The sequence below is a fragment of the Gopherus evgoodei genome, chromosome 5, assembly GCF_007399415.2.
Source record: "Gopherus evgoodei ecotype Sinaloan lineage chromosome 5, rGopEvg1_v1.p, whole genome shotgun sequence".
Classification (NCBI taxonomy): Eukaryota; Metazoa; Chordata; order Testudines; family Testudinidae; genus Gopherus; species Gopherus evgoodei.
The window spans coordinates 88278966-88297949 of record NC_044326.1 but is presented as its reverse complement, the minus strand read 5'-3'; the positions used below and the strand labels follow the sequence as shown (position 1 = coordinate 88297949).

At 42.7% G+C, this 18984-nt stretch overlaps 1 protein-coding gene across 5 annotated transcripts; it reads left to right on the top strand.

The window, feature by feature from the left end:
- Positions 1-525: 525 nt before the first annotated feature.
- Positions 526-14059, top strand: MMAA (metabolism of cobalamin associated A). 5 transcript variants are annotated; one of them, XM_030563665.1, is made up of 7 exons: positions 526-582; positions 6679-7161; positions 8665-8787; positions 10221-10391; positions 10770-10855; positions 11495-11644; positions 13699-14059. In XM_030563665.1, exons 2-7 carry the CDS (start codon positions 6735-6737, stop codon positions 13984-13986), a joined length of 1245 nt encoding a protein of 414 aa, XP_030419525.1. In that variant the 5' UTR covers positions 526-582; positions 6679-6734; the 3' UTR covers positions 13987-14059. The 5 variants fall into 5 exon arrangements, with proteins under 5 accessions (XP_030419525.1, XP_030419527.1, XP_030419524.1 ...); XM_030563664.1 differs by lacking the exon at positions 526-582 and having other exon boundaries at positions 6281-7161; XM_030563669.1 differs by lacking the exon at positions 526-582 and having other exon boundaries at positions 7017-7097.
- The last annotated feature ends 4925 nt before the right edge of the window (positions 14060-18984 follow it).

The following is an 18984-nucleotide window of genomic DNA, read 5'->3' as shown; positions in this document are numbered from 1 at the left end:
GCAGCAGGAGGACTCCAAAGCTCAGCTGAGCTGCCCAGCTGGTGCCCAGGGGAGCCTCAGCCTCCCCAGCTGGGAATCCTAGGAGCAACAGGATGGTCCGGCCTGCAGACCGGAGTTCTTTGGCCACCCCCTGGCCCTTTAACAACTGGTTCTCCACCGAGGTCTAATTATAGCAACGGGTTCTTGGAAGCCTGTGGGAACCTGCTCCAGCTCCCCACTAGGTGTATGGCGAGGTGTGTGTACAGGAAGTGGCTGGGGGATGTCTCTTAGGGGTACAGGGAGAGGAGTGTGTGTTACAGGGGGTGTCTGGAGGAGTAGGGAGAGGGGTGTGTGTGCTGGGGGTGCACGGAGAGGGGTTTGTCCAGCGGGCGGCTTGGGGTGTTGGAGGACATGAGGGAGGGGAGGGAGAGCGGGCTCTGCTTCTGGGGGGGGGATTGTTCTGTTCTTCGTGCACAAGAGCGCCAGAAACCTGCAAAGTGTTCTCTAATGCACACTGCGCATGCCTGGAGCTAACCCCCCCCCCGTGTCCTTTGCCCCGGATGTCCAGCTCGCCTTGTCGAGGGGCGGGGAGGAGCCGGGCGGGTAAGGCTGGACCTTGGGGGTGTGCGTGGTGCGGGGGGGGGTCCATGGGTGATGCGCGGGGGGCTGTGTGCGTGGTGCGGGGGGGGGGTCCATGGGTGATGCGCGGGGGGCTGTGTGCGTGGTGCGGGGGGGGTCCGTGGGTGATGCGCGGGGGGCTGTGTGCGTGGTGCGGGGGCGGGGGGGCCTGTGTAGAGTGACGCAGCGGGATTGATCTAGGGCGGCGGGTGAGGTGTGTAGTGCGTTACACACGTCAGTGTTCACGCCTGTGTAACTAATGGGCGCGGCTACACAAGTAGCCCCCTATAGACCAGCGGTTCTTTACCGTCCTGGTGTTGCGCAGCGCGAGTGCAGCGGGCTCCTCGGCGCTGTGGTTGTGCAAATAATGATACGTCTACAAACCATGTTGTGACCCTGCCAGCGCTGAGGGAGCGGAGATCTCCCATGGGGGTGGACTTGATAAATGGTGGAACCGTCATACAGTCACGGGACAGGTTGATGAATTGAACAGTAGTAAGTCCCCAGGCCAGATGGGATTCACCCAGGAGCGCTGAAGGAACTCCCATTTGAAATGCAGAACTACTAACTGTGATATGTAACTTATCACTTAAATTGGCCTCTGTACGGGCTGACTGGGGGATTGCTAATGAGTAAGGCTAAGATTCTGTCACAGATATTTTTAGTAAAGTCGGGGATGGGTCATGGGCAATCAACAAAAATTCAAAGAATCCCTTGACCCATCCCTTTTACTGAAAATACTGAGGGGGGGAACAGAAACAGTCGGAGCGCTGTTAGGGCCTGACCTCTGGCAGCTGCTCCAGTCCTGCCACTGCTCCTGTGGTAGGAGCTGACTACTGCTGCTCCAGCTCCCAGGGGGCTGACCCAGCCCCTTCCACTGCCTGACCCCTGGGGTTGCTGGTCTGCGGGGGCATCCTGCCAGCAATCCTGGGGCTGACCCTTGGTTGTTGCTCCAGTGTCCTGGGGACTGCTCTGGTGGCCTCTGCTCTGGAACCAGGGGGCTGACCCAACCCTGACTGGCTTCTGCTTCAATGCCGGGGGCGGGGCTGACCCAACCTCAGCCGCTGCTCCACCCTGGGCCACTACTCCGGCAGTCTGGGGCTGCTAGCTGTTCATCCTTGCCCCTGAAGAAGTCATGGAGGTCCCAGCAATATGCATCTGTGACCTCTGACAGAATTGTATCCTTATGAATGTGTTGCCAACTTTTAGAAAAGGCTCCAGACGCATTCCTGGCAATTACAGGCCAGTAAGCCCAACTTCAGTACCAAGCAAATTGCAATTATAGTGAAGAACAGAATTATCAGGCACATAGATGACTCTTCCCAAACAAATCATGTTCAGCATGGCTTTTGTAAGGGAAATCATGCCTCATTAATTTACTAGAATTATTTGAGGGGATCAACAAATGTGGACAAAGGTGATCCAGTGGATATAGTGTACTTGGATTTTCAGAAAGCCTTTGACAAGGTTCCTTACCAAAGACTGTTTAAGCAAAGTAAGCAGTCATGGGATAAGAGGGGAAGATCCTCTCATGGGTCATGGTTAAAAGACAGGAAACAAAGAGTAGGAGTAAATAGTCAGTTTTCTGAATGGTGGGAAGTAAATAGTGGTGTCCCACAGGAATCTGAACATGGACCAGTGCTGGTCAACATATTCATAAGTGATCTCGTAAAGGGGCGAACAGAGGTGCGGCAAAGTTTGCAGATGATATACAGTTACTCAAGATAGTTAAGTCCAAAGCAGACTGCAGAGAGTCACAAAAGGATCTCATGATACTGGGTGCCTGGGCAACAAAACAGCAGCTGGAATTCAGTTTTGATAAATGTGAAGTAATTCATATTAGAAAACATAATCCTACCTATCATACAAAATAGAGTATAAATTAGCTGTGACCACTCAAAAAAGAGATCGTGGAGTCGTGGATCAGTCTCTGAAAACATGCACTCAATGTGCACTGGAAGTCAAAAAAGCTAACGGAATCAGGACCGGCTTTAGGAAGTGCGGGGCCCAATTCAAACATTTTCGGCAGGGCCTTGGCAGGGATGACTTAAAAAAAAAAGTGGAAAAAAAAGCCTTTCATTTCTTTCATGTATTATTTACTTTTCATAACTATATGAATAATAAAATTATATATTATATACATTGCATCATATATGCCGTTGATTGGCTATTAATGACCGCCATTTCACATGTGTGGGTCCCTGCCACTCCCTGGGGGTGTGCACATGTGTTGGTCTCAGCTGCTCCTTGCCCCCCTCATTGAAGCAGGTGTGCAGGGTTACTGCCCTGGAAACTGCAGGGCAGCAGTGGATATGGGGCTGGCTGGAGGCAGGGCAGGGGCTGACTGGAGGTAGGGTCTGGCTGCAGGCAGGGCAAGGGGTGTGGGGCTGGTTGGAGACGGGGTGTGGGGCGGGCTGGCTTCAGGCAGGGCTGCAGAGGGGTGCAGCAGGGGTTTGTAGGTCTGGAGACAGCAGAGTGTGGAACTGGCTGGCTTCAGGCAGTGGGGTGCAGCAGGGGTTGACTGGAGACAGGGCAGAGGGTGCGGGCTGGGCAGGGTGTGCAGGGCTGGTGCGGGCAGCAGTTTGTGTGGGGCTGGCTGGCTGTGGGCAGGGCTGCAGGGGTGTGTGGCAGGGGTTGGCTGGAGACAGGACAGGGGGTTTGGCAGAGGCTGGCTGTGGGCATGGAGTGCAGAGCTGGCTGCAGGAAGGGGGGGGCCGGACTGGTGTGGGCAGGTCAGGGAGTGCAGCAGAGGCAGCTGGAATCCCAGCCCTGTAAGTAGCCCCCAAACCCCCTTCTACCCTGCCCCAGACCTTTTAAATAGCCACGGGAGCGCTGGGGAATGCATGGGGGAGGCGGGGCTCCAGTGGCTATTTAAAGGACCTGGGTGGCAAAGGCAGCTGGAGCCCCGGCCCTTTAAATAGCCCCCAGAGCCCCTCACTGCCCCAGGGCTCTGGGGGCTATTTAAAGGGCCCAGAGCTCCAGCCGGGGTCACGGGGCTTGCCGCGCTGCAGCCGGAGTCGCCAGGCTTGCCGCACTCTGGCTGGAGCGTGGCAAGCCCCGCGGCCTCGCTCTCCCGGCCGGCGCGCGGCAAGCCCTGCCGCCCCGCTCTCCCGGCTGGAGCTCCGGCCAGAGCACGGCAAGCCCCGCCGCCCGCTCTCCCGGCTGGAGCTCCGGCCAGAGCACGGCAAGCCCCGCCGCCCCGCACTCCCGGCTGGAGCTCCGGCCGGAGCGCGGCAAGCCCCCCACCCCGCACTCCCGGCTGGAGCCCCGGCCAGAGCGCGGCAAGCCCCTCCACCCCGCACTCCCGGCTGGAGCCCCGACCGGAGCGCGGCAAGCCCCTCCACCCCGCACTCCCGGCTGGAGCCCCGGCCGGAGCGCAGCAAGCCCCGCTGCCCCGCACTCCCGGCTGGAGCCCCGGCCAGAGCTCTAGCTGGGAGAGCGGGGCCGCGCCGCGCTCCCGCCAGCACTTCACTCAAAGGAGCGGGACCATGGAAGACCCCGGAGCAGACCGCAGCCGGGGACCGGGGTAAGTTAAAAAAAATAAAATAAAAAAGGTGCCTAAGGCGCGGGGCCCGATTCCCCGGAATTGGTCGACTCGGCCTAAAGCTGGCCCTGAATGGAATGTTAGGAATAATTGGGAAAGGGATACATATAATACCACTATATAAATCCATGGTACACCACGGGTCTGGTTCTGCGTGCAGTTCTGGTCACCCCATCTAAAAATATTAGAGTTGGCAAAGGTACAGAGAAGGGTGACAAAAATGATTAAGATTATGTAACAGCTTCCATATGAGGAGAGATTAAAAAGACTGGAACTATTCAGCTCAGAGAAGGGACTGATGGGGGATATGATAGAGATCTATAAAATCATGAATGGTGTGGAGAAAGTGAATAAAGAAGTTCTGTTTAACCCTTCACAGGATCACCCAACAAAATTAGGTTTAAAACACAAGGAAGTATTTTTTCACACAATGCACAGTCAACCTGTGGAACTCATTGCCAGGGATAATGTGAAGGCCAAAACTATAACGGGGTTCAAAAAAGAATTAGATAAGTTCATGGAGGACAGATCCATCAGTGGCTGTTAGCCAAGGTGGTCAGAGATGCAACCTCATGCTCTGGGTTTCCCAAAGCCTCTGACTGCCAGATGCTGGGGGATTGAATGATGGGATAGATCACTTGGTGATTGCCCTGTCCTGTTCATTTGCTTGGAAGTACCTGGCATTGGCTGCTGTCAGAAGACAGGATACTGGGCTAGATGGACCATTGGTTTGATGCAGATTGGCCATTCCCATGTTCTTATTTTCTAAATTTCCATTGTCAGAATAAGTGAACAATGGTCACTTGGTGGTTCAGTTTCCTTATGTCATCTGTTAACAAACTGGATGTTTTGCAGAATCCAGGAATTCAGAATGGCCGCCATTTTTGAATTTGTCTGCCCAAAAGTTAGGTTCCTAAATCCATGTCAAGGCCCCAATTCTGCAATGACATCTGTGCGAGTTCAGAGATCAACCTGCACAGATGTCATTGCAAGACCTGGGCTGTACGCCTGTAAATAGAAGTGGACTGATTTTTCAGAAGTGTTGAGCAAACCAGCTTCCATTTAAGTCAATGAGAATGTCAGATGCTCAGTCCCTCAGAATAAGGGCTACTTTGCTTAGATGCATCAATATTGATTTAGGAGTCTAACTTTAATCCCATAGATTTGAAAACTTTGGTCAATGTGTTTCCCAATCACAGTGAACTAGTTGTACAGTTTTGTCTCTGGGGTTTTTTAATGAAGATTTGCTGCAGTAAAAATAAGCAGAATACATAATACACTGTATAAAGTAAGTGTGCATGCTATGGAGTGTAGTCAAATCTTGTCTTATTGCTAATGCATCTAATTTTGTCTGAAGCTGCTAGAGTTACAGTAGCCCAGTTAAAAGACAACCCAGGTGCCTTGGAAAAGGCACATAGGTAGTCTAAAGTTAATACAGTTCTATGCAGGGGGAGCCTGTTTGCTGAAACTCACTGACTGTAGATGTGTGTGGAGCCCTATGCGGATACACATCTGATCCGTAATCTGCAAACATGGTCTGGGGATACTGCAGATTTGCAGGGCTCTAGAAGTGTGCTGCTTGTGAAATTTACAGGGAAGTGAAAATAGGATTATAGAATGGAATGTCTTCTGTATTGCAAGGCTATTTCTACATTAGACTTCTTTCTGAGACAGTTCCCATCATTGCTAATTTTGGCATAACTCCACTGAACGGAGCAGTAGTATAGATGCAGCTTCAGGTGGTTGCCAACATTTTAACCAGTGTCTAAACCTGAGTAGGTGTTGTAGTGCTTCTGGCAACTTGTCTATGAGAGTGCAGTTATGGGACCTTCCCCTCCCTCCCCCTGAAAATAACCTTCATATAGATGAGACCTAAAAGGCTCCATCTTAAATCCTCAAAGTTATTAAATTATTTCCAAGTTCCCTGCATTTATTTAGTGCATCTAACTACATCTACTTCTGGAGAAGAGGTACAAAAGTTAAATTCCAGAGGGTTGTTTTATTTGATTTTTTTATGGGCTTCAGAGCAGAACAGACCTGAGGAAACTGTTGGATAAACAGAAGGTGTGTTGTGCCAAGAGCACAGAAGGGGAATGTGCATGAGATCTTTCTTACTTGCTGAGGTGAACTTTATTCGTGGTTCTTGTTTTTTTGTAAAAAAAAGCTTTCTGGCTCTCAAGAGGATAGTGTTATGATTTTTTTTCTCCCTATAGCTAGAGTACAAACGTTTTTTAAACAAATGGTTTAGTTTATTAACTTTAGCTTTAAAAATGAACAATTGTGTGTCTTCCTAAATCCACCTAATGGGAGGTTTCACATGGTGATATTTCTCCAACAAGAATGAAATGCCATCTTTTAGCAAGAGTACTTAACACAACTATTTTATGTGCAAATCTCCTTTGTACATGTTATGGACACAGGTGTGGATAAAGTAAAATCTAATGATTTGACTGAAAAGATTGATCATCTACATCTGTTAATTTCAATATTTAGAGGTATTTTGAAGAAACTAAAGTGTGTGTTTTCTCTCCCCTTAGGCTGGCTGCAAACACAGTTGAACAGATACCACTGATACTCTCTGATTCCAGACAAGATGAACACATTGTCATTGCTGCTAAGATTCCCTCACTACCGTTTTCTTAGAAAGATTTCTTTCAAAAGCTTCCACTCAAATTTCACTCCGGGATCATTATTTCCATATATTCAGTCTTTCAATTCAGTATGCTTGTATTGTACAAAGTGGATGTTGCCAGCAAGTGATTTGAAAAGAGGGATGTGCTATCAAGCAACCGTAGACCAACAAACACAGGGACTTTGTGACAAGGAACAGAGACTTGTAGACAAACTTTATAGTGGATTAATCCAAGGGCACAGAGCCTGCTTGGCAGAGGCCATTACTCTTGTAGAATCAACTCAGAGCAGGAAAAAGGAGATAGCCCAGGTGCTCATTCAGAAGGTATTATCCTACCACAGAGAACAAGAAAAGTTAAATAAAGGAAAACCACTAGCCTTTAGAGTGGGTCAGTCCTCTTTTGTCTGTCCAGTAACTGTTGTGATCTTATAATGATATCACCTCTTGTTTCCGATATTTAGCATTTTTAAGCAAATATGGAGTATAGTGAGAAATCATTGGGCTATTAATAGTTTGTAACCATCTTTGAGTCACTTGTATTGCTCATAAGAAAAGTTTCTCCACAATGCTGGAAAATTCTCTTGTGGAGACTTTAAGAATGGCCCCTCAATTTCTGGGGAGAATAAAGGGGAATTTCTCATGGATGATAGGGTTAGTTTTATTGAGCTGAAGAATGGGGGCGGGGGGGCAGGCTAGAAGGCATAGCTGCACCAGCTATTCAAAGTTTAGATGAGCATTGCCAAATCTTTTTTCTTGAGGTGCATGTGTTTCCCCCAAAAAAGGAGGAGAAAAAATTGTTTCAATTGTTTTATCATTAGTAAAGGCCCCACCTTAAAGCAACCTACCTTATAGCTGAGGAGAGGTGGGTGACATTCCCTTTACAATCTATCAGATGCTTCAGTATCAACTGGAAGGATCGCTGTAGAGTGGTGTAGTGCACAACTGCCTTATGCATATGTATGCCCAAAGGAAGCAAGAATTGGAGCATGGCATCTTAAAGTTAGTGAAGAGCACAAACCCCAAAGCAACAGGCCAGTCCTAGTTTAGTTGTCTTAAGTTAGCATGCAAGTCACCCATCTTCTTATCTGAAACAGCAACTCTAAATACTGAATTTCTGAAAATTGAAGATTTGACATGCATTTTTAAATTTCTGCAGTGCAAACCAATATGGAGAAACCTCTGTTTAGGGAGGGGAGAAGAGGATAAAGAAATCAATCTTATGTTGCTTTGAGCAAAATGAATAAGTGTTAGAGAAGTGAATGATCCCCTCCGGAGTAGACTGATATAATACACTGCAAATCCAAAATGAGAAGGTTTGGATTTCTTCATTAGACAAAAGCAGCAAAGAGTCCTGTAGCACCTTATAGACTAAAAGACGTATTGAAGCATGAGCTTTCATGGGTGAATAACGTGGCTACCCCTCTGATACTTCATTAGACAATTCAATATTAACATGTAATTCTAATTGCCTTAAGAGGAAGATGAAATCCACCAGTATGTGGTGACTAATTGTAGCAATTGGTTGCATTTTGTGATATATCTGGAGGCAGGAAAGGGGGAAGTTACTTTTTCAAACAAATATAAATAAATAAATAAAAACCCCACCCTTCTATAAGTAGGGGGTTTTGTGTGGAGATGAGGGTGTTTGCAAAAGAAGAGGGTTAATTTACTAGCAGTGACAGGCCTCAGATTATTTGTAGTAAATAACTGGAATAGGGTCTCATACTATTTTTCTTAAATATATTTTTAAGACAAATTATTTCCTTCACATTATTGTCAAAGGAATGTGTTGGGGATTAGTTCATAACGTGAAGGTCATTAAGAAGGAAAGATTAGTAGAGGCTATTGCCTATTTCATTGAACTAGAGTTCTTTGTCCCTCTACTATTTAGGATTGTCTGGTCCCCCTGGTGCTGGGAAATCAACATTTATCGAATGCTTTGGGAAAATGCTTACAGAGAGGGGACACAAAGTGTCTGTGCTGGCTGTGGATCCGTCCTCTAGCACAAGTGGTGGTGAGTATATCTTAAGTTTTTTGTCAGCTCTCTAGCATTTAATCTTGACAATATCTGGAGCTTCTGGTGTGTATGGTTGAAATTTTATCCTATAAAGTTAGGTCAATGAACTATATATTGCTTTTAAGTCATTTTTGGTGTGCTATGGAATTAGGCATAATAGTCCCAGTTTTGTGAGGTCCCCAAACTTGTGCTGTCTTCTGGTGGACTTGTATAGTCTGTCTCTCTCCTGTGTGAAATTACTTTCTTGGTATTGTAAGGGGAAAAGGAAGACTTCCTTTTCTGTGATCAGTACTGTTGTTGTTAAAACTTTGCAATGTAGACTGAAAGTGATGCCAAATCTCTTCATTTAGAGGCCATCAGAATACACTTGCAACTCAATCCTCCTCCCCCCTTTCCCCCCATCCCCAAATTCCTGCTTTGCCTTGGATCTTGGAAAAATACACTATCATCCTTGAATGGGAACAAATTGTTTAACTTCTGTGGGACTATCTTGGTTCCAAGATAGACTCTTCTGTGTAGTAAGTCATGGTGATGTTGCAATGTCACTGAACTTGACTAACTTTTGTTGGCCACCTGCTCTTCAGTATCAGGCTCTCCAAACCCATGCTTGCTTTCATCTGCAAAACCCTACCCCTCCCAAAATTTATGTTCTGTGGGGCAATGCTGACTAAGCTTGATTTAGAAAACTTACCTGGGACCTAACCAGCAGTAACTAAGATTTTAATCCTTTTGTCATATATGGCTGTATCTGACTAATACGTTATCATTTTCTGTATATCTGTCCTCTTGAAACTTGTTATAATTCTACTACATGGAGACGTTACAGGTTAACTATGAATAACAACTGCAATTAGTTGTGGCTAGAAGGAATGTTCCTTGAATGTGTAGTGGAGACAAAGACTTATAGGTCACCAGAGAAAGGGGTCAGGATAAGGAACAAAGAGGACTGAGAGGGTCTGTCTCTTTTTAAACTTTAGCAACACTTGTCATACCAATAAATTCTCATTAAATTCAAATAAAAATTGACTATCGGAGAATTTCTTCTTGGGAGGACACTGCTTATCTTTGGGCAGTTTGCTTTGGAATGGGAGAGGAGACTTTGTTTTCAGGGAGGGATAACAGATAGGTAAGAGTTTGCTGATGCAGCTGTGCTCAGGTTACACAAAGGGGTTTGGGACTTGCAGAGTCCGTGCTGGCATAGAGGAAGCCCTCTGAGTTTAGGGACAGTGGGCTGCAGTAACTTGCTGTTATGCTTCTGTGATATTCTCACATCTTGCAAGCTAAAAGAGCCACACAGGAACTTGCTAGCACACAACACTGGGAAATTCTCATTTGATTCTTCATCAGAGACACTCACCTGCACCTATGTTACTGACTATTGAAAATAACTGACTACTTGCCCTTTTTGAAATTAATGTTAAATGTTTAAGGCTCACTCTTGGGTGATAAAACACGGATGACTGAGTTGTCAAGGGACATGAATGCTTACATCAGGCCATCTCCAACCAGGGGAACGTTAGGAGGTGTGACCAGGACCACAAATGAAGCTATTCTGCTATGTGAGGGAGGAGGCTATGACATCATTCTTGTGGAAACAGTAGGTATGTGATTTAAATGTAAAAATCCAAAATTTAGCACTTGCACCCCACTGTACTGTCCAGGCCAACTTTTAGCACTAATGATGCATATTTCCTCTTGCAGCTTTTTTTCTTCTTTTTCTGTTTCTGGTACTTCATCTTTTCTGTTCCATTTGGTCCATTCCTTTCATAAGTGTGTGTTGACTTCACCGAATTGGGCCTTACTGTTATGTCTTTAAGCCTTGAAAGTTCTGAGAGACAATTTTCTAAAACTAGATTTCTTACTGACCTTCATTGTATCCAGCTCTGTTCAGCCCAGAAAGAGAGGGAGCCACAGTAGGACCTCCTTAGTACTGTTGTTAGAATGGCTGTGAAAGGTCAATTCTGGTTTCAATTTTTCAGGTGTGGGGCAATCAGAGTTTGCAGTTGCTGATATGGTTGATATGTTTGTTTTGCTGCTACCCCCAGCAGGAGGAGATGAGTTACAGGTATTTATCTTTTTGAAATGCTAATTGTGACCTAAAAGTTAAGTCTGAATTTGGAATATGTGTGTGCATTAAATCTGAGTAATCAAGTATTAGAGCTTGGCGTTGTCCTAGCTCTTCTCCCACTGAAGTCAGAATCTTACCAACTTGACCCACAAAATTTGGATCAGAATTTCCCAAATGTTACAGGTGTTAGGATTTAAAGTTTTGATTCTGGCCAGTCTCTTATGATTCATGTTGCTCATTAGATATGACTAACTTTTTCTCACTTTGAATGCTAGTATAGGTACATGGCAACAACAATCAGTTGTGTAATAACTGATTAGTTTAGCAAACTCAGTTATGCTCCTTTCAGGTAATATATGCCAACACATGCTACACGTACATGAAGGATGTTAGTTTCTCATGGTAGAGGAATAAATATGTGAATTAATGGTTCAGAGAGTCATCATAACTGCCTACTAATGAAACCTTGGACATTCCTAATATTATGAAATTCCTGGTGCCTAAAGATTAAGAAGAAAGCCAGGGGGTAAGATAATGCAACAAACAAACCTCATTAGTTTATCCGGGTTTTATGACTGACCATTAACACAGTTTTTCTAAGCATTCATTATTTTCCCTTTTCCTTGTTCCATTCAGGGTATTAAACGGGGTATAATTGAGATGGCAGACCTAGTTGCTATAACTAAAGCTGATGGAGATTTAGTTGTGCCTGCACGGCGGATACAAGCAGAATATGTTAGTGCTATGAAACTACTTCGCAAGCGCTCTAAGGTTTGGAGACCAAAGGTTTGTATGTTTTCACAATTTTCTTCTCTTGATTTCAGAAGAGGTGGTGTGTAGGTTACAGGACCTAACTTCATCCTAACTACTAACAACCACCTGGACATTTACGTAAACATCTCTCCTGCCCCACTTGTGCCTGAAACATCTGTGCTGCTTCTTTCACACATCCCTTATTTATTGGGTACCCTCCCTGAATTAGTTTGGAAAGGCATTACTCTCTCTCTCCTCCAAATCCTTCCTCAAAACTCACATCTACTATGATGTCTACAGCAAACTGATAATGGGTAGACCGAGGGTCAGTGGGGCTTCCTGATTTGTAATAATTTCTATACATTTTTAAGAAGTTTGGGAACTCTTGCTGTAAACCATACTAATCTATGTAACTACTATGATCCATGTTTTTTTCCTCCTTGTTATACCCACTTGTGATGTCTCATGGGATTTTAGTGCAATGACGTTGTCTTCCTGTGTGTGTACAGCACCTAGCACAATGGGTCCCTGATCCTGTTAGCCTTTAGGTGGTACTGCAATACAAATAATTAGCATTTATATTTGAGGCGAAGAGACAGTAGTAAAATGCTTTTTATATATAAACGAGGCTTCTTGAACACTGGATAAAATGGACTGTCAGACAATTTGATCCAGCTGGACTGCCTGAGGCTTGGTCATGGCTTTCTGTTCCCATTCTCCCCACTACACTTACAGTGCCTCAACTTCCAGTAATGTGAAACCCAGTTAGTGATTGGATGTCACTGCAGAAGGCAGGACAACTGCTATTTTGCTTCCTGATCAGATTTTTCAGCCCTCTGGCTTATCCCTTTGAAACAAAAACCAGGAAGTTATGCAAACTGACCTGAATGTGCCCTTCTACCAAGCAGTGGTGTTGCTTTTTTTATGACTGTATTGACTGCTTTTAACATATTTACATAGGTGGCACATACATTTTTGCTTTGCAGTGTCTAGTGATGAATTTGTTCAAGCGGCAGAGCAATTTCCACAGAGCTGAAATCTTTACCCCATAAATTTTAGTAGGGAACGTAGCCTTTCCCTGTCTAGTTCAGTTCTGCTCCATATAAACACAAAGCAAGAGGGCTGACAGGTAACTTGAGATTTATATCAACTGGCAGAAGCCACTCTCTCCCCTCAGCATTGCTGAGCATAAGTTTAGATCTAGATGCTATAGAGAGACATTCTTTTTTATGTAGGAAATGTTAAAGAGTTTACAAATCCTTGCCCTGGAAATATCAGCAGCAAAACAATTCTTACAACAGTAAGCCTAAGTTTTTAAAGAAAGAAATAATATACAGGAGTAGAGTTAAGAGTATTACCGAGTGAGCATCATTACAACATCTATTTCTAGAGATTTTATTATATTGTGTGAAAGCTCTCTATACACATTTAACAGACCAGGCGTCTCGGACAAGTGTTAATAGTAAAAGAAAAAAAATTGGACAGGTGTGGGGTTTTTGGCTGAATATTGAATAAAAACACTTCTCTAACTGGGCTGTTTTTAGAACTTGTTTCAAATGGCTTTGATGTTTGCTTTCTAGCCTACAATCACTCTTCCAGGGTACGAAGGGAAGTTAATACTGTTCTTACTATAATACTGAAACCATGCACGGTTTCATATTAATGTTGTACTGGCTCTAAATGTGGTTATGCAAATATCCAATTGACTTTCCGTTTAAGTAGTAATATTGTATATTTTACCTTTAATTTGATAGGATCCTAAAACCTTATACAAATTATATTACTGAACTGCAGCAACTACTTGGGTGTAAGCCATCAGATAGTATGGGGGGGAACTTTGTTCAAGAATATTTAGGCAAACCCTCTTTGTCACAAGTAGTATAAGATGAGAATATCATTTTGGAGGTGGCAGAAGGACACACAACATAAGCTGTGAGGGTCGGGAGGGAGGAGTTTACGGTAGCACTTAAGGATGAGTTTGCCTTACTAGGATTGGAACTTGTGATTTTAATAGAATCTAGCTGATGCAGAACCCTCCCCAACCCACTTAGTTTCTTTTAAAATGTCCATCCTCCTTAATCCAACAGGTAATGCGCATGTCTGCTAAAACAGGAGAAGGCATTTCAGATATGTGGGATAAGATGACAGAATTTCATGATCTCATGCTTACAAGCGGTGAGTTGATCACCAAACGACAGAAACAGCAGAAAGTGTGGATGTGGAATCTAATCCAAGAAAATATGCTGGACCATTTTCGGAGTCATTTAGCAGTGAGGGATAAGATTCCACTTTTAGAAGAAAAGGTTCTCAGTGGTGTCTTGGCTCCAGGGCTGGCAGCAGACCTATTACTGAAAGCATTCAAAGACAGACCTTAAGATACTATGTTCTACTGTGTCATTGATCAATTTGCACAAATTATTTAAACATTAAATAAAATTTTCCAAAGCATGGCTTCAAATCTTTATTACTGCAGCATACTTGAATGTAGCCCTAGACTAAATTTATTTTCTGACTCGGGCAAAGATAACGCACATGACGAACAAAGCTAGTTTCTGGGACTACCACAGATTATATTCAAAAAGAAAAATGTACGCTTCTAAAACTGTTATTTGAGTACAGCATAGTTAAGGATGGTGGTTGTTTTAAAGCTTTTAATGAGATTGTAATAGAAATTATTAAAACAAAATAACTTTGTGGTACAGTAAGCTAGTTATTTGTTTGCCTGTGTTCCAGATATTTCAGCACTTGTCCTGCTATATTTGCCAACAACCCCCCCCATACAAAACAAGGATAGGTGTAACTAAAACTGCTCTTGGGCTCACCTAAATGTCTTTTACTGGAGGGGTCATCTGTTTACATAACTGTTAAATTTTACAATGCATACATGACCTATCAGTATAACTTACCAAAAACCTGATTCAGTCAACACTTACAGCAGTAAGCACATTAAAGGATGAGTCTCCAAAGTCTCATTTACACAACAAAAATAATTGTTTAAACATGGCTATGGTACAACACAGTTTACTGCTGTTGGCGCCTACTGTGGTTTAAGCACAGTTAGGGCCACAATTAGATTGTGTCCATGCTACAGATTTCAGCTCTGATATAGCAGTAGATGCTGCAAGGGGAGCTGTTGCCAGCATGGATCATTGCCCCTCTCCTCACTGTGAGTGACAGCAAAAGCATTGGGTGATGCATAATCATCTAAGCAGAACCTGTTATTTGTGTTACAAACAAACAGAGCATTGAAGCAGCCCTGCCTGGGAGCTATATTTATCCAAGGAAACAAACACCCTACTGGTGCCTCCTGAACAGAAATTTTTTAAAACAAAAGGTGAAGTTACATTAGGTATCTTTTCTTTAATATAGCTAATGATAAAAGACTTCAAGTGGAAACCGCATCAGAGTTTCTTTAGTTATGGAAATGGCTATCTTTATAATTAACTATATTAAAACACACAACTTTGTCTGTAGCGGTTTAAGGCCATTTGGCTGGATGAAAGAGCTTCAGTTTCTAAACAAAATGACTTTCTCCTGTTTAAATTCAACTTAAATACTTCAACTATCCAGGAGCTATTGTGGTATCCTTTAATAATGAATTGGAGGGTCTTCTAAAATAATGAATTAATAATGAATTGGAGGGTCTTCTAAAATATTATTTGGAAAACATGGTCTATTTGGCAGAAATTTATTATTATAGAAAAAAATGCCAATTTTGGAGACTGCAGAAAAGCAATAAAACAATAATTGGAGTTCTATGAAGAATTCTTTGTATCTTGCATAGGTAAATTGAATTTTTGAATTATGTTAAAAGCTGTGATATTTGTTTTCTTGGCTTCACTGACAAACTTGATTTTGCATCTATATTTCTCTAGATCTTCAGGTTTTTTTTTTTTTTTTTAAACTTCTAGCTAAGTTGTAATACATCAGAAAAGTTACCTTTAGCTTTTGAAGACCCTAGGAGGTTTTTTTATCCTTATCTAACAAGGATTCTTCTTCTTTGTCTAACTCATGCTACTTTAATTCTTATTACCAGGATTAAAGTTAGTTCTCTGACAGTTGTTGCCTTATTTTCCTGTACACTTCATTACGGTTAAAAAAAAAAAAAAAAAGGATAAAATTGGATGGAAGAACCCCATCCTGCAAATGTGCACGTGAGTAATCTGTTCACAGGACTAGCCCTACTAAAGTACATTTTCAGGGATGTATTATAGTACTGAATAGCAGGACAACCATGGTTTGGCAGGTAAGGGGCAAAAATCAGTTTCTGTATGTAACTGATTTTAGTTATACTGGTGCAAACCACTAATGTAGTTTGACTGCACCCGTGTAAAATGATGCTTAAACCACTGCTGGTAACACATGAAATAAGTTACCACTGCCTAAGAGTAACCATCTACACTGGAGCTAGAGCCTTAATTTCCAGCTTGAGTAGACATCTTCACAGTAGCTCTGCTCAAGCTAAGGTGCTAGACATATCCAGGGCACAACAGCTAGCTGTCCTCTGTATGATCCTGTCAGAAACCCTAGGTATGTATTTAGGTGGCTAACCCCTACTGCTGCTCATGCCATTGCTACTATTTGTAGCGTGTAGGCTCTATCAGAGTTAGCATGGGTATGTCTACTGGAGCTGGAAATTGTACCTTCTAGCTCCAGTCTAGATGTACCCATGCTAAGTCTGAGAGGAGGAGGAGGGCAGAAACACAAGTGCTTTACTATGACATCATCATTGGTCACAGTATAATGCTCAGTTGCACCCATGTGAGAGGAAGCCGCATCAGCTAGAGCATGCCCCAGATCAAAAGCCAGGGCTTTAAACCCCCTGAAATGCAGTGAAGTTTGCAGCTGAACTTCATTCTTTGGGTTCATCTCTCACATACACTGTTCATTTACTAAATATGCTGTTTTGATCACACTTTTGTGATTATGTACATACTTACAACATTAAAATCTAGATTTCAGGCTGGCTGAAGGCACCTACCTTGTGGATGGACTAATATGCTATGTAACTTTCAGTTGGAAACTGACTTGATCTAGAAAGTGATGAGAACAGCATTTAGAGTGGTTTTCTCAATATTTTTCTAGACCATCTATGTGATGAAAAATAGTGGAGTTCATCCATGCTAATCTATTAAAACAAAACTTTACCCTTTTGACTTCTTGTTTGAGTGCTCCAGGGGTTCCATTTTCCATCTCCTGGGAAAATCTGAAACTATTCTACTTAAAAAGTCAAACCTGCTAAAAGGAATCTGCAGCTGAAGTGCCCTCAGCAAATTCAATCCCCTTCTCCTAGCATGGATAATTCTTTTCGTATCTAATCTTTGTTTTCAACGATAGGGCCAAGTGACCCATGCTTGGTTGGCTGCTCCATTGTCAAAATTGTTGCATTTGTAAATTTATTACCTCCCGTTTTACATGCTCCTCAGCCTTTAATAAGTCTTCTCTTCATGTATGTTTCTTATGTGGGAAGCACTACAAGCTGCATTGACTCGCTTCCTTTTTTGCTGAGGCTACTGCATGTAAATAAAATTATTTTTTTAACCTTGGAGAACTCCCTTCCTAATGTTTGCTTTTAAACAGTAGCCAACTCTTGCTATGGTATCAGCTCCGTCCACGCTGCAGTAAACATGATCACTTCCTCAGTTTTCTCCATAATGCCACATTTTTTATTCTATTTTTCATGGATGTTCAGAGAAAATCTGTATCATCCCTTTTCTGTTTTTTTCCAGTTTTTGGAATAAGAAATAGCTCTTCACATAGTTTAAGGCTCTGATAGCAATACTTTTCCTTGGATACATATTTTCCCTAGCAGATAATAGATTTCATACAAAACATTGGCAAAGCAATCACTTAAATCAGGAAATTACAGAATTGAGTGTGAATGTATAACTTTAACTCCAGCCTCTTTAGCAAATACATTATAATTCAGTGTTATGATGTCTTATACCATTTCTCAAATAACACCTATCAGTCCATTTTGAAGCTCTGAATACACATGAAGCATGTTGCAGCCTTTCTGATCTTTTTGTGCAATGGGGCTATGATCTCAGTTGGGGCATCTGCGTACTACTGTAATATAAATAACAATGAATAATAAACTATTTTTTGTAAAAATACAATTGAACATGATGTGCCACTATTTGCTAGGCAGCAGAACAAGGCTTTTACACACACAAGCACTCAGTGAGGGAGAAGCCCTGCCTTTTTCCTATGCACCTTCACATAGAGGAAAGTGGACAGCACTCCTCATGAACTCTCCTAACATAGGATGTATGTGCAGTGTTGATAGAGCAGGGGCAGACTGCTACATGAGCATGTTTATTTAATAAAATCAGAGTGCAGGCACAAAGTATGTTTTTAAACCTTTATAGCTTTGACAGTTCACAGCCAGTTTTCACCAAACTACCAACAGGTAGACAACTCTGTCCCTGCCCAATGTTCAGATTCTAAATCTACAATTCAAAAGATGTTGCAAAAATATTTTTAAATCATGTTCCTAGTTCCTTTAAAAAGTTGATAACATATTTTAGAAAAGAAAAAAGTTGTAAACAACTGAAAATAACATTTTAGAGGAGAAATGCACTATACCTAAAATGTTCCTTGTTACCTTTACAATTTAAGATCTTGCTAAACAACAAATAGGAAGAAAAAGACAAATAAGGAGAAACATGACATGCACAGTAGCCTGAAACAAGGGAATGTTGTGTAACCAAATATGAAAATCTCTGTTTATGGTGGTGGTAGGTTTTTTTTGTTTGTTTGTTTTTTAAATGGGACTCTAGTATTTGTGAAAGATGCCTGATTGCCAACACTTAGAGAGTGATGTAGTTTACTGTGAACATGCTTCAGTTCTGGGCTGCATGGACTACATTAAAGATTGAAGGTTATTTCAGTCTCCACACCTATTTAGTCCTTATTTCAGCTTACCTAGCGGCACAGTTGTGAAGAAAATATTTGTCCTTTAGGAACCAAATGGAGATTAAAAATCACGATCTTGCTAGAAAGAGACCGAAGTTCTCACAGATCTTAGATGTTTGAGTAAATGATGTCTATTCACTTGTAACAAAAATGAGAAACTTTACAATGTGTGTGTTACACACTAGTTGACACTGAAAAGTAAATAACTCCCTTATTGCAATACTGTTGTAAAGTAATTAGCTAAGGCTTTATTCTTATTTACATAAGCTCACTTTAAGGCCCTTATTTTTTTTTTATCAGTCACTGTATACATTCCTACTACATAGCTTTATTTGCTATTTTACCACCACCTTCTGCATTTTTGCTATGAAAAAATAAACAATTAAAAGGAAGTGCCAAAGGAGAGACTATTCAGCTGACCTGTCCTTTGACTGATTGTGATGCTAGTACACATA

Bases quoted from the DNA above. Each gene is read 5' to 3' on its own strand.
- MMAA (XM_030563665.1), top strand. From the start codon at position 6,735: ATGAACACATTGTCATTGCTGCTAAGATTCCCTCACTACCGTTTTCTT. The intron at 10,392-10,769 runs GTATGTGATTTA...TCAATTTTTCAG, and splicing joins CATTCTTGTGGAAACAGTAG to GTGTGGGGCAATCAGAGTTT. The intron at 10,856-11,494 runs GTATTTATCTTT...TGTTCCATTCAG, and splicing joins CAGGAGGAGATGAGTTACAG to GGTATTAAACGGGGTATAAT.